This window comes from Hippocampus comes, unplaced genomic scaffold, assembly GCF_001891065.2.
Source record: "Hippocampus comes isolate QL1 unplaced genomic scaffold, H_comes_QL1_v1.1 scaffold82, whole genome shotgun sequence".
NCBI classification, from domain to species: domain Eukaryota; kingdom Metazoa; phylum Chordata; class Actinopteri; order Syngnathiformes; family Syngnathidae; genus Hippocampus; species Hippocampus comes.
Genome location: NW_017805135.1, coordinates 2776376 through 2790184, shown reverse-complemented (window position 1 = coordinate 2790184; position 13809 = coordinate 2776376). Strand labels below are relative to the sequence as shown.

The window sequence follows — 13809 nt, the reverse complement described above, 5'->3', positions numbered from 1 at the left end:
AAGCGTAATTGTAAATGGTGGTTATTATCGTCAGCATCATAATCATAATGTAATAATGAAAATCCTTCTCAATCAGCAAAGAAAGAAAGTACATCATTCAGTACCACATACAACCAATTGATAATGCAGTTTTAGTATTGATTTGAGTATTTCTTTGAAAATTATTATTTGTGTTATTATTTGTATTTGTATTTTTTTATTTATTTGTATTATTATTATTGTTTGGTGTTGTCAAAATATTCATTGTTTGTGTTAATGTTATTTTTCCTGCGATTGGCTGGCAACCAGTTCAGGGTGTCCCCCGCCTACTGCCCGAAGATGGCTGGGATAGGCTCCAGCACACCCCGCAACCCTTGTGAGAATACAGCGGATCGGAAAATGAATGGATGGATGTTATTTTTGTTTTATGTCTGCTTTTTTTTTTGTTTGTGAAATAAAATTATGACACTGTTGAGCGTATTAGTGGAATTTGACGATTGTTCGATCCCTCGCCGGATAAATTGGGGCCATTTACCTCCATTCATTTGGTACACCTTCACATTATCTTGGATTTCAATTGTTTATTTATTTTACACATAAGGATCAAACCATTAGGAACACCTCGTCATTGTACACCACAATAATACAAATGGCTCTCTAAGAGTGTCACTCAAAACCACAAAGGACAAATTATTGATGCTCATATGGAGTATCCGTATATAAATCACAATAAGGAGCTCCTCTATTTTCCTATATTTTCTTCGAGCAGGAACAACACTGGTGGATGACTCCAAACAAGTTGGCGATAAAAGGCGGGAGAGTTAATGAATGTGCTTTTATCTTAATGGGGGAGACATTTAATCCACACGTTTCTCTCTAATAGGATTATTGAAAGGAGCATCTTTGATTGTTCTTCTCCTCGTTATTATCTCTTAGCATATTGGCCAATGCTGTGTCTGCCTCGACTTTTTTGTTTTTTTAAACTACAGTATATGCAGTAGCTGATGGTTGTTTCCACTCGAGTGGTTGCTAACTATTTATTCCAGCGGCTCAACCTCACCATTTAGCATTAACCCAGCCGGGCCAACAAAACGGCGCTCGCTCGATGGCGGATCAATGCGGCCGGCGAATCAATCACGTCACATTTTCTCTCTCCTAATATTTAATTAAACATGGTGGCAAACAACTGCACAATTTATTGTTTGATGCTAAGAGCATTAGTGATTATTTTTTTTCTCCTCTTCCGCCTTCCCGAATGCTTTGGTACTCCAGAGAGTCTTAAAGAGACCAAGGGAATAGCATGCAGACACTTTTCCAATACATAATCATGTGTGTATATATATACATGAATATATACTCCCCTGCCTGGTATTCCTAATCCACTGCTGCTCGGGTAGGGGGGGCTCATTTCATTAGGCGAAGGCACGGCTGACAGGCTATGAGGCCTTTTTAATATATGCTCTAATGGCTATCCAATATCAGGAAAACGCTGCTGATGAGCGATGTGCTCAGACTATAACTCTGCTAATGCGAAGCAAAGAGAGTTACCACTCAAGCATTGGCTGTAAAGTGTGCATATGCAAGGGAGCGACAACCTTATAAGTCCTCTTTATGATAATTTTGAGGTGATGTTTTTCTCCATGTGCCGTGTAAACAGACAGAAGAGAGAGGTGTGACCCATTAAAGTCTGAGACTGGCTGTGGTGGGGTTTTTTTTTTTTTTTTTTTTTGGTGAGACTTTTGGAAAATTTGATCACATTTTACTTCTGTAACGAATGTGTCGTCACCAGTGAGACGTGTGAATCGCTTCATCTAGCACGCTACAATTTGAAGGAGAGTGTATGTTTTATTTCTAAATGAAATGAATCCAATAAAGCGGCCCGGTGGTCTACTGGTTAGCACGTCGACCTCACAGTGCAGAGGTCGTGCGTTTGATCCCAGCTCTGGCCTTCCTGTGTAGGGTTTGGATGTTCTCCCTGTGCCTGCGTGGGTTTTCTCCGGGTACTCCGCTTTCCTCCCACATTGCAAAAGCATCCATGCCAGACTGATTGAACACTCTAAATTGTCCCTCGGTGTGAGTGTGAAAGCGGATGGTTGTTCATCTTTGTTGCAATTGGTTAGCAACCGGTTCAGGGTGTGCCCCGCCTTCTGCCCGAAGATGGCTGGAATAGGCTCCAGCATGCCCACGCCCCCTGTGAGGATAAAGCGGATCAAAAAATGGATGGATGGATTGATGAATCCAATGAAGTATTTTAATCAAAATACTGTCTCCATTGACCACCTTCAAAACATGTCATGTGTCTTAAATACAACTCGCCCATGCACTTTTGTTTTGAAGACAAGCGAAGGTGAGCGAAGAGCAGTGGAGACTCATTTGATACCGCAGTCTAAAACTCTTAACATAATGAGAAAAACATGAACAAAAAAAGACATCGGACCCTATTTTCGCAGACTGGCCCCAGTGCGCTTGGGAATAAAAATGTTCGTGCCAGGGCAAGTCTGGTATACCATGATGTCATCGGACAGCAGCGATATGTATTGATTTGCGTATAATCTAGCATCACCAGAAGGACGCTGGAATCATCTCAGCACTTGGAGAGAAAATGTCAAATGAGTGTTTCTCAACGAGTTAAAAAAAAAAAAAAACAGATACCGAGAGATAAGCAGATATCCACACGGCGAAATGGGTTCTCGCTGAGGCCCCTCGGAGGCTTGATAAGAGTGGGCGTGGGGTGATGATGAGGCCCACTCATGGATGCATTGTTCTCCTACAGGAGGCGGATCTCCTGTGCGTTTGGCGGTAATGAAGCAGGGATTGAGAAGCAGAGAGAGGGTAATCATTATTGGCTGTGACAGCAGTGACCTGACAGCTGGGTCCAGTCGTGCTCCAGTGCTTGTTGTACAACACACACACACACACACACACACACACACACACACACACACACACGTCTGCAAGCACATGTTTTTGCACAAATGTGTCTGCTGGCGCACATATACACCCCAAACGAGACAAAAAGGCTCGTTTATTGTGGATTGTTTGCCTACATTGGAAGATCTTGTGTCAACTGCAGCCTAAAATTGGAAAGTATTTGACTGATTGAACAACATAGTGACTACATAGCTGCCGCAGCAGTCACTTTAGGCAGTTGGCACTAGAACTACAATTTTTGAATGAAGTTTTACCTCCTGTATTGCTCAGATGTGAACACGGGTGGACTATTTGGAGTTTGGGATTTCAAGATGATGATGAATTTGTCTCTTTCAATGTGACAGGAAGATTGCTGTAGAGATTTTATTTTTTATTTTATTTTTTTAAGGTATTTGCTGTGTAGAATAATTTTGAGGCTTCTTCCAACAAACACGTTGGATTTATCCTTTGAGGCTTTGAAAAATAATTTTCTACGTGATCTCATAAAAATGTATTCGGGACTCAAAGGAAAAATCTTTTTTAAAAAAAGTACATTTTTTCTAGCTTAAATTGTCGGTACATGTTAAGTTTATGTGACTCAAAACAATCTTTCTTTCAACTATACGTCGGCATAACAAGCAGACACCTGGGTATGAGGCCCTCTATGGGAACAATACTAATGTTAAAAGAGCGTAAAAGTTAATTTTTAAAAATGCGCACGGTAAGAATGTAATAAATAGAATACGCTGTCATGAATAAAGTTGTCTCGTTAAGAAACAATTCCCAACTCAACAAAAAAATGTGATGTTAGGATAAGTTAACCAGTGTTTCAACTTAAATGACAAAAATGTTCAAGTCTTACACACATACAAGTGCATCTTGTCACATAATCTCATTTTTGAGCATTCTGTACTGTCGCCCAAATGTGGAAAAAGCTAACCGCTATGTATCATAACGTCAAAACAGGTTTCCTTTTGTTTTGGTGGTGCATTAACTTTTTCCTGGTAATTTAACCAAATGTCTTTTCCGACTCGTATTTACACTCATTTTCACGTGAAAACTCCTGGTTAGTTGATTTTAACCATCCATTGGAGCTGACTTAATGACTTTGGCTGTAAATTGGTAAGAAGTGAGCGGAACCCTCACTGAAAAAAAAAATCAAAGTATTTGTTTCATGCTTGTCATTACAAAATACAATCCACCGCGTGCTTGGGTATTCGTGCTTGCCACTGCCATCATAATGCTTGTGCTATGGCATGTCAATCATTACCAAAGCTTCCCCTCTTGGCGAGAAGTGTTTGTTCATAAAAGTCGCCTCTGACCTCAGCCCCGAGGCATGCTGGGCCATTCAGTGGAGCTGAGTCGAAAACGCCAGTAAGCCCCACAACATGACCACGACATCAGGAAACTTTCAGTGCCAGGTTCTTTACTTTCAAATTTCTCCAGAAATGACCTCACCATTAAGAAGCGAAGCAAAATGATTCATATGGAATTTATTGACCAAGGATCGTGAGATAATTTTTACACATGTAATATATGACAGCCTTTCACAAATTCATTAGGCACGCACCCCTTTCTATAATCTAACAGTTGTCGCGCCCACTCTGCCTCCGCCTTGTATCCCCTCAAAAAAGGATAAAATTGCATTTTTTTCAATAGTTGGTGCACCCCTTTTCTCTCTTAAAAAAAGTGCAGAAAAGCTTTTATAACAGCCTCTTATTTCAAACTTTCTAAGCCATGCAACTGACAGAGTTGACGCATCCCCTTTTCGGTGGGGGGCCTTGCTGTCATATATTTACATGCAATTTTAAGGTTCAAACTCTCTCTCACTTGGGCGTACTACACAACTGGTTTTTAATGTGGACCTTTTACTAGAGACTTTTTGAACCTCTTCAACATCTTGACAGAGAGAGTGCACCACCTCACCGCCACGCCCACCCTCATAACAAGTACGAAACGCTTTTCTCACATCCCCATGGGTGTTTGGGAATTGTTGTTGTACAACATCAAGTCTTCCAACCAGACTAGACAGCGTTAGTCGTAAAACTTGTCATCAAATTTCCTTTTCCAGACGACATTATATCTCCTATAACATTTAATGTTTGATGATATCTCTGACCACGATAGTACAGGCCATCCATGGCTATTGTCCTTTGTGAATTCATCTCGTACCCCCTGCAAGGTCCATGGCAGAAGATAAGGAGGCTGTGCTTGTACAGCTGCCTCCTCTTCACGAGACTCCAACCAGCAGCAGCAACAGCTGGAAAGACGGTGGAGGCTTTGTCCGCTGGCCCGCTAAGCCAATGTCGCTGGGAAAGCAACCGGTGTCTGGACTCTGAGCCGTTGGACTGCTGTCGGCTCATTCGAACATAAAACTGACATACATCATAGACAGATGGGCTCCATGAAGGAATGGGATCGGTTGTTGCATTTGCACTTTTCATGGATAACCACAGAATCTCCTCTCATCTTCTTAAGACTTGACTTTGCACTTCTTGCCAAATAAGTTCTGAGAATGCAATGGGATGAATAACTCACGAAGAAACATGCTCAGCAGAAAAGTCATCTTGGTCATTGTGGTGTGATCCATGATAAGAGCATTCCTCAAATAGACGTCCAAATGCCTCCTTCCTCCAAATCTGGAAAGAAACGTAGCAAGTGTAATGCCATATTTCTGTCTATTTGACATCGTCGTTTCCACATGTATATTCAATTTCTGATAGGTGAGCCTATTTGAACACTCTGTTGATAACCAAACCAGCAGCAACTGAACAGTTTCTTAAACCAGCCTCGTTGCGAATGAATTCCTTGCGCCGTACTACTGGTCAGACTGCATAATGTGGAGACAACGACAAGGGGCAACAAGCTAGCTTATTCATTACACGTTAGCCTACCAACTACTAGCATGTAAACATTTGACCAACTCTCATTTGAAACAGTACCTGAATACACGAAAAGATGGAAAAACTGTATTCAGTTCGCCTCTGCACTTTTTGCACTCATGTTGCGATCGCACGATATCTTAGCATACCAACAGCTAGCATGTTAGCATTTCATCTCTCATTTGAAATAGCATTTGCCTAAGGGAAAAGACGTCAATCCCTTATCGCTCAACCTTCACGGTTTATGTACCTCACTAGACTGTTCGGAATGTTCACATATTCCTCCACCGAAATGGCCTGCACATTTAATAAAGGTCTTGCCAATAGCAATAGCTGTCATTGTTTTTGGCAACCTGAAAGCAGATGTACTAATTACACTCATCGGAATGAAAGGCTTGTCTCCCCCCCGCCTCCTCCTCCTTCCCGCTGTCACCTCTCAGCTTGGCAGTATCGAGGCGGCATGCATTTTAATTTGCCCCCATCCCACCCTCCGAAGTTACTTATTTCATTATCGATCATCCGTAATGCCGAATCAATGTTCATCTTGTTATGTGCACCCTCGCTGTGTAATACAGTGATAGCGGGGGCCGCAGACTTACTCGCTGCTTTTACAAAGTGACTTTACCGTCAAATCGATGCATGGTGCTGCCAATACAGGAAAAGTGACGCGGGACAATGCCGGCTGAGAGGAAACAAACAAAACAATAACACCATGACTTGTGCTACTTGAAGCGAGTGTCACTTCAAGGTGATGATTTATGGGTCTGTGATTTAAAATGAGCCACGGGCCGCAGTTTTTGCATAGTATACAAGTCTTGCAAATCATTTTTTTATCGATGCGATGTTATAGAGTATAATGTTGAGAGAAAGGAGAAATATTGTTAATTTTGTTCACAGTTTAAAACAGTTCCCAGGTGTCCTTGTCTATGACATGTGTGTGTCAAAATAACCCGCACCAAACCCCGCCGAGTCACAAATTCACTTTTGTTTTTTTGGGGGGGAGATGAACTGCTGATATTTGCTGAGAAATTTGCATGTAGGCATTTTTTGCACTCTTTCTCCAATGCTCTCAGATGCCATAATGTGACACCAAAGCCCTGTCTCAAGAGAAACTGGTATCAAGGATGCATGTAAAGTCTAGACTGCGAGAATATCTTTGTATGTTGGGGTGGAGCTATAGCCTGGCTCATTAACTCTTTAAGCGCCATTGAAAGGTCGTCAACGTGAATCCTAGCAAGGTGAGCCAATGATGGTACTGTAGTTGTTGTCAAAGGGAATGGTCCGAGAAAAGTCTTTTTAAGATAGGAAAGTCAAAAAAACAAAAGTTAAGTTTAGTCTAACATGTTTTTCTGATTAGTATAAACAATTGTTAAACATGAATTAGGAGCAAAACCCACCCGTTTTTGTCCACCTCAGGGGGCGGCCAGTATAGCACTTGCTGTCGACCGAAAATGACATCACAGAATGCTAACCAGAATGGCGTGTTGAGAGTTGCTGGGCCTCATATAACATCTCATCAAGAAAAGTGTTGACTGGACTTCCACTTCAAAGGTTTGCCTCTCGCCAACAAGTGTATCATGCCCAAAAGTCGGCTAGATTTCACCTGCAAATCTGCAATAAGTGCTTCAACTGTAAATAAAACATACAAATATTTCACTCTCATGTGAACTCGTCTTTAAATTTGTCTGGATGTCGAAACTGGAATATGGAGTCTTTGCTCTGCTACAAAATGCAAATCAAAGTTAGCAGTTTTAATTCGCATGATTGGCGAGTGGAATGTTAATTAGAAAGCAAAAAAAAAAAAAAAGACTCCCGTCTTCATAAATCCTGAAAGTAAAGACAAAATAACTTTAAATACGTTTTCAAAGTACACTTGCTTCCGTCGCCCAGAACAATTAATTTATGACTAATTCATTTACTGGATTAAGCCCCAATGCGCTTTGAACGCAGCAAGATTCATTGGGGCTTTATTTGGGCCTAATGGGACACCCGTTTGAAATCCTTTATGGGGACTTTTCAGATTACACAATGAGAGAATTTTCTTCTATTTCTATTTCTGACAAAATGTGTCATTGCATACGAATTGGCCTACATTTATCATTTTGGTGTGTTAGGCCAACAAAATGCAAGTCCATGTCCTGAAATGAAGAACGTATCGACTGATGGTGAGCTTTGATTGCACTTGTGTCGAACCGGTACAATTTCTGTCCGTTCAGATGAAGCTCATCAAGATCTCACACTGGTCGCACCATATTTCAACGTCAAATTTACAACTTTATTCTTGTCGAATGATGATTTTTTTGTCTTGAAAATGTCAGCGGCCATTCTGGTCATATATTTTTTTTTTTTACTTTTTCTCCCCAAATTCCGACTTTATTTTTGCAGTATTTTGACTTTATTTTTGTAAAAGTACACCTTTTTCCCGAGAAAGTTCAATTCTATTTTCGCAAACAACTTTTTGGAAAAGGACTACTTTTTGTGTAAAATTTGGACTTTTTCTTGCAAACAATTTTGTTTTTGAAATAATTTTCATGAAAGTTTGACTTGATTCTTGAATTCCAATGTGGTTTTTTTTTTGCATGAAATTACAATTATTTCAGGTTATTACAATTTAATCATGCAAAATGTAATTGTTTGTTGTGAAAGTTTGACCATTTTGGTAAAATGTTGACTTTTCGTGTAAATATGTTATTGTGTGTGTGTGTGTGTGTGTGTGTGTGTGTGTGTGTGTGTGTGTGTGTGTGTTGCATCAGAAGCCACCATGCACGTTTTTCTTGACTGCATGTGGAAATTGTGTCATGTGCATAATTACCATCTTAGATGTCACAGCGCTCCAGCATGAGTGTCCTCTTTTCTTTTAACTGTGCGCGTGCGTGCGTGCGTGTGCATGTTTGCGTGCATGTTTGCGTGCGTGCGTGCGTGCGTGCGTGCGTGCGTGCGTGCGTGCGTGCGTGCGTGTGTGTGTGTGTGTGTGTGCCTTTTGGGGGCGGACTGTGTTGCTTGTGTCGATTTATAGCCAGTTTCCCGAATGGGTGTGAAAGTGTTAAGTTAGTGAGTGGTGCGCTTGATTGGAGATAGTAAATCACTGCGTGCGTAGGTGCGTGTGATGCGTGTGTGCGTGCGCGTGGCGCATGTGTGAGGAATTGGGGTGAGGAGTGCGGGGGCGCTTTGGGGTTGGGGTCGTGGTACCATGGTTCCAGAGGAGGGGGGAGGGAGACGGTGCGCATCCGGCCTTGGAGCGCTGTTTAGCGGACAGCCCTCTCGTCAGACACCTCGCTGAACTCCTCGCTGTGAAGGTCCCCGCCCTCTCTCTCTCTCTCTCTCTCTCTCTCTCTCTCTCTCTGTCTCTCTCTCTCTCTCTCTCTCTCTCTCTTTCCCTCCCCCCCGCTTTGTGCCATCGACTTCTATATGGTGATTACCATTCTGGTCCAGCGGCACCAGCAAGCCGCTGTAATTAATAACCCCGTAATCCGGGTTGCATGGTATACACACACACACACGCACGCACGCACGCATGCACACACACACACACACACACACACACACACACACACACACACACACACACACACACACACGGCGCGTGTATAGAGGAGGGGGGCGCCATTTTGAAGTGGGAGGCGACTTTTTTTTTAATCTAATAATATTAAGTGTAGTGATAAATATTCTTGAAAGAAACGCGATTTATAATCCAGCACAAATAAATCCCCGCCGCGATTGGAACTTTTCGTGTCAATAAGACGATTTCCCCAGCAAACAAGGCGCTCAAAAATTAAAATTCCGCGAAGCAATATAGAAAAGTGTGTTAGGAGAAGGAGGGAGGTGGGGTGGGGGGATAGGAAGGGAAGCATCTGTTTTCTTTTAGACAGATTTCTCCAATCACCCCCTTTTTATTTGAATACTGCTCAAAGTCTTAATGCAATATTGTTATTATTAATACAACATCTCAGTTATTTTTTTGTGGAATATGGTTTTAAGCTTCTTTTGGGAAGCAACAGATCATTGTCTAGGAGGGATGATAGCAGCTATAATCCCCCCACCACCCCACCCCATGTAAAAATGTCCCGAATCTCCTGAAACTCTCCGTACATTTAGCGCTCGCGCGTGTGTGCGCGCGTTCCAATCCACATTTTCCACTAACAGTGTTCATGATCATCACTGGGCTGCTCTTTCATGTCTTAAGTGTCGATCCGCTGTATTTTCGACCCCTTCCAACTGCAGGAATGATTTAAAGACCCACTCCAACACCACCTGCAAAAAAAAAAAAAAAAAAGGAAAGGCCACTTCGTCGGGGGAGGAATCTTTGATTTTAAAATGGGGGTGGGAGGCAGAATGGCAACCTGTTCCCAAAGACATGAATTAAATATTGTTATTAATGCGCGGCATTTGAGTCTGAAACACACTTAATGTGGAGAGGTAGTTTTTGATTTAAGGGCCATTTAGAAAGGACAGCAAAGATTTTTTTTTAATTGGGGGCAATTGTATTTTTGGTATTATTGTGTTAATAATTGTTTTTGCTTTGCTTTGTTTCTTTATTTTAAATAAAAGTTAATCGGGAAATACAGTATTTAGCAAATATGTAGAAGAACGTTACTCAGTTTCTTTCATTGTTTTTAAGTGTTATTTTTTAGTTTATGTTTATAACGATAAGTGGATGTTTGCCGCGCTTTATAAGTGTCGACTCATGGTGACTTGCATCAGAAAACGCAACAATGTGAATTATTTTATTCCCATGAGATGACTGTGTTTAGTTAAAACCAGCGTCGACAGGGACTCGGGTTAACACATGGGTGCTTTTTTTCAAGTTTCAAGATTTGATTTGGAATATCATCTTTTAAATGTATTTATAGTACATTCATTCATTTAGTGTTACATGCATTATTTTTATTATTTTATTAAAGGATCTCGCGAGGGAAAGTTAATACTATACCTCACACATAGCATGTGGGGGGCTTGTTGGATTGTCAAAACATGTACAATATCTTTCAATTATTTTTTTTTTGTTCTCATACAAGTTTCATTAGAATATGTTTTCGCACCATTTATAAGGACATATATTATCAGCATTTTTATTTACTGTGATTACCAGAAGAAAAAAAAAGTAGTAGCGCAGTGGTGGTGCAGATAAATGACATTGAAGAGTGTATTCAAATTGGACAGTGCATTTATTTTATCCATGTAGAAGGAGGGAAGTGCGGAGAGAGCGAGCGAGCGAGAGAGAGAGGGCGAGCGAGAGGAGAGAGAGAGAGGGGTGCGATTTGAGAAATGGGCGTGGTTTGTAAAGGACTAGAAATGTCAATCTGAGCAAGGGAGTCCCAATAATCTAAAGCAATCTGTAAGGACCTGACCTTAGTCCATCCAGATCAATAGAAGAAGGAGAAGAAGAGAGCGAGCGCACCATTCGCACTGGAAATACTCTTGGTTTCCCTCTGCTCTCGCACCTTCCCTCGGCCCTCATGCTTTCCACACTCTAACAAGACCAACAACAAAAAGTGGATATTCCTACTTGTCGCTCGCTCCTGCCTCCGTCGCCGGCAGCTATGTCCTTCCCCCAGCTGGGCTACCAATACATCCGGCCCGTGTACCCTGCGGAGCGCCAGGGCATGGCCGGCAACCCCCGGAGCGCCGCCGCCGCGGCTGCCGCGGCAGCCGCAGCCGATCTCAGTCCTTCGGGCGCGCTCTCCAACGTGCTCTCGTCCATGTACGGAGCGCCGTTCGCCGCCGCGGCCGCGCAGGGTTACGGAGCCTTCTTGCCCTACTCCAACGACATCTCTATTTTCAACCAGCTGGTGAGTCGCCACTTCGAGAAAAAAAAACCCTGTCTTTCTCTGCTACTTTGCTGCCACTTAGGAGGCCACCCAACTTTTGCGGAGAACTCGTTCTCGGTGGTTTAAAAATTAATACCACAACGCAGTAACCCTTTACAGAAAAAAACGTCGTTAAATGATGCACCAAAACAACGCAAACGGCTGGAATCAGGCGTCTTAAAGTGAAGTAAATGTCTAAGTCCATAAATGGGGTGAAGAAAATAACAAATAATAATAAGCATACAAAATGTGCAAGTGAGATCAGGGGACGATTGACGATCAGACTGTTCAAAATAATCACATATTTTTAAACGGTGATAAACATGTCACATCATTGAAGCAAATAATGCATTTCAATGGACTGCATCGTAAAAGTAAAACAAGTCTAAGAATTGCGTAAAACGTGTCAAAATAAAACAAACAATGCATAAAAAATGACTTTATTGGGGGTTTAAAAATATAAAAAAAACAAATAAACATATACAAGAAAGTTTATGCTTACATGTGCTATAAGAGACTGCCCTGGAGTCTGAAAGTCAAAATTATATAGCGTGCGCATGTTTAAAAGTCGTAATAAACCTGTATTGGAATGTGACGATAAAAAAGTACATGTTGTTTGCAAGTCGTTGTATGCATAAAAAAATAAAATAACTGATTCATAACGAGTGAGTGGGGTTTCTAAGTAAAAAAAAAAAAAACGAGACAAAAGTTGATGAAATGTTAAACGAAGTTCAAAGCAATTGTATTGGAGTTGGAAAGCAAAAAAGAAGCGCACGGAAGTTTAAGAGTCGTGTAAACATGTCGAATAAAGTAGGAGGGGAGCGTATCGGAGTGTAACTGTGTTGTGAATGCACGCAGGGGGCCCAGTACGAACTGAAGGACAGCCCCGGGGTTCAGCACGCCGGTTTCGCCCACCACCATCCGGCATTCTACCCGTACGGCCAGTACCAGTTCGGCGACCCTTCCCGGCCCAAGAACGCCACTCGGGAGAGCACCAGTACCCTCAAGGCTTGGCTCAGCGAGCACCGCAAGAACCCGTACCCCACCAAGGGCGAGAAGATCATGCTGGCCATTATCACTAAGATGACTCTGACCCAGGTCTCCACTTGGTTCGCTAACGCCCGCCGGAGGCTCAAGAAAGAGAACAAGATGACGTGGGCGCCTCGGAACCGAACCGACGAAGAGGGCAACGTCTACCCCAGCGACCACGAGGGCGAGGAAGGCGACAAGCGGGAGGACGAGGAGGAGATCGACCTGGAGAACATCGACACGGAGAATATCGAGAGCAAGGACGACCTGGACGAGCAGGACGACTTGCATTCGGAACTCAAAATTGACGCGAGGAGCGACTCGGAAGGTTCGGACGGCTATGAGGATTTACCCGAGCAGAGGTTTCTCAAGGGGGGTCTGCACCACCACCACCACCATCACCACCATCTCCAGATCCACCACCGCGGCTCGTCTCCGCTGGAGATCAAACCTGACGCGGACAAACTGAACTCGGGTCCGGTCAGTTCCCCGCCCACGGAGAACAGCCAAGCGCCGGCCCAGAAACCAAAGATCTGGTCTCTGGCGGAGACGGCAGCCGCCCCGGACAACCCGCGAAAATCGCCGCAAGTGACTCCCGCGCCCCCGGCCTCACACCAGCAACACGGTCTCATGGCCCCGCACAGACTTATTGCGTCTTGTCCCGCCGTGGGGAAGATCCAGTCGTGGACGAACCGAGCCTTCTCGGCGCATCAGCTGGCCCTGTTCAACTCCAACCACTACCTGGGCCTGGCCAACCAGGCCGGAGGCGGCCTGGCATTGTACGGAGGCGGCCGGCTTACGGACGACAAGGGCGCTGCGGCCGGGCCCGGTGCGGACTCTGCGCTCACAGGTACCGGTCCGCGACACTGAGAATCACCGCGTGTGTTTGTGCCTGTGTGTGTGTGGACGCGCAAAAGACTCCAAAGGCCACTTTCACTCGTTTTTTTTTTTTCGTTCTCTCCTTGACTGTCCCGTTTTTTGCCTGGTGATGGATCCTTTTCTCTGTGGGCCACACACAAAGTGTATGTGTGTGTGTGTGTGTGCGTGTGTGCGTGCACACACGCACACACGCACACAGATCAGAAAGCATTTAAAAATAATAAAATTAATAACGTCCCTCTTTTTTTCTTGTTCTTGCACCATGCTACAATTGTTTTGCATTATTATTAATGTTTACAATGTTAGCCAGCAACAGTCCAATG

At 43.3% G+C, this 13809-nt stretch overlaps 1 protein-coding gene and 1 long non-coding RNA gene across 2 annotated transcripts; one reads left to right on the top strand and one right to left on the bottom strand.

The window, feature by feature from the left end:
* Positions 1 to 4366: 4366 nt before the first annotated feature.
* Positions 4367 to 7042, bottom strand: LOC109513871 (uncharacterized). The gene is made up of 2 exons (XR_002167882.1): positions 5428 to 7042; positions 4367 to 5264 (listed from the first exon to the last, which is right to left on the bottom strand). It is a non-coding gene; the product is annotated as an uncharacterized LOC109513871 (long non-coding RNA).
* A 4037-nt stretch (positions 7043 to 11079) lies between these two features.
* Positions 11080 to 13519, top strand: irx3a (iroquois homeobox 3a). The gene is made up of 2 exons (XM_019866803.1): positions 11080 to 11560; positions 12437 to 13519. Exons 1-2 carry the CDS (start codon positions 11312 to 11314, stop codon positions 13475 to 13477), a joined length of 1290 nt encoding a protein of 429 aa, XP_019722362.1. The 5' UTR covers positions 11080 to 11311; the 3' UTR covers positions 13478 to 13519.
* The last annotated feature ends 290 nt before the right edge of the window (positions 13520 to 13809 follow it).

Excerpts from the sequence above, each read along its gene's own strand:
- irx3a (XM_019866803.1), top strand. The coding sequence starts at position 11,312 with ATGTCCTTCCCCCAGCTGGGCTACCAATACATCCGGCCCGTGTACCCT. Across the intron at positions 11,561-12,436 it reads TCTCTATTTTCAACCAGCTG|GGGGCCCAGTACGAACTGAA; the intron begins GTGAGTCGCCAC and ends GAATGCACGCAG.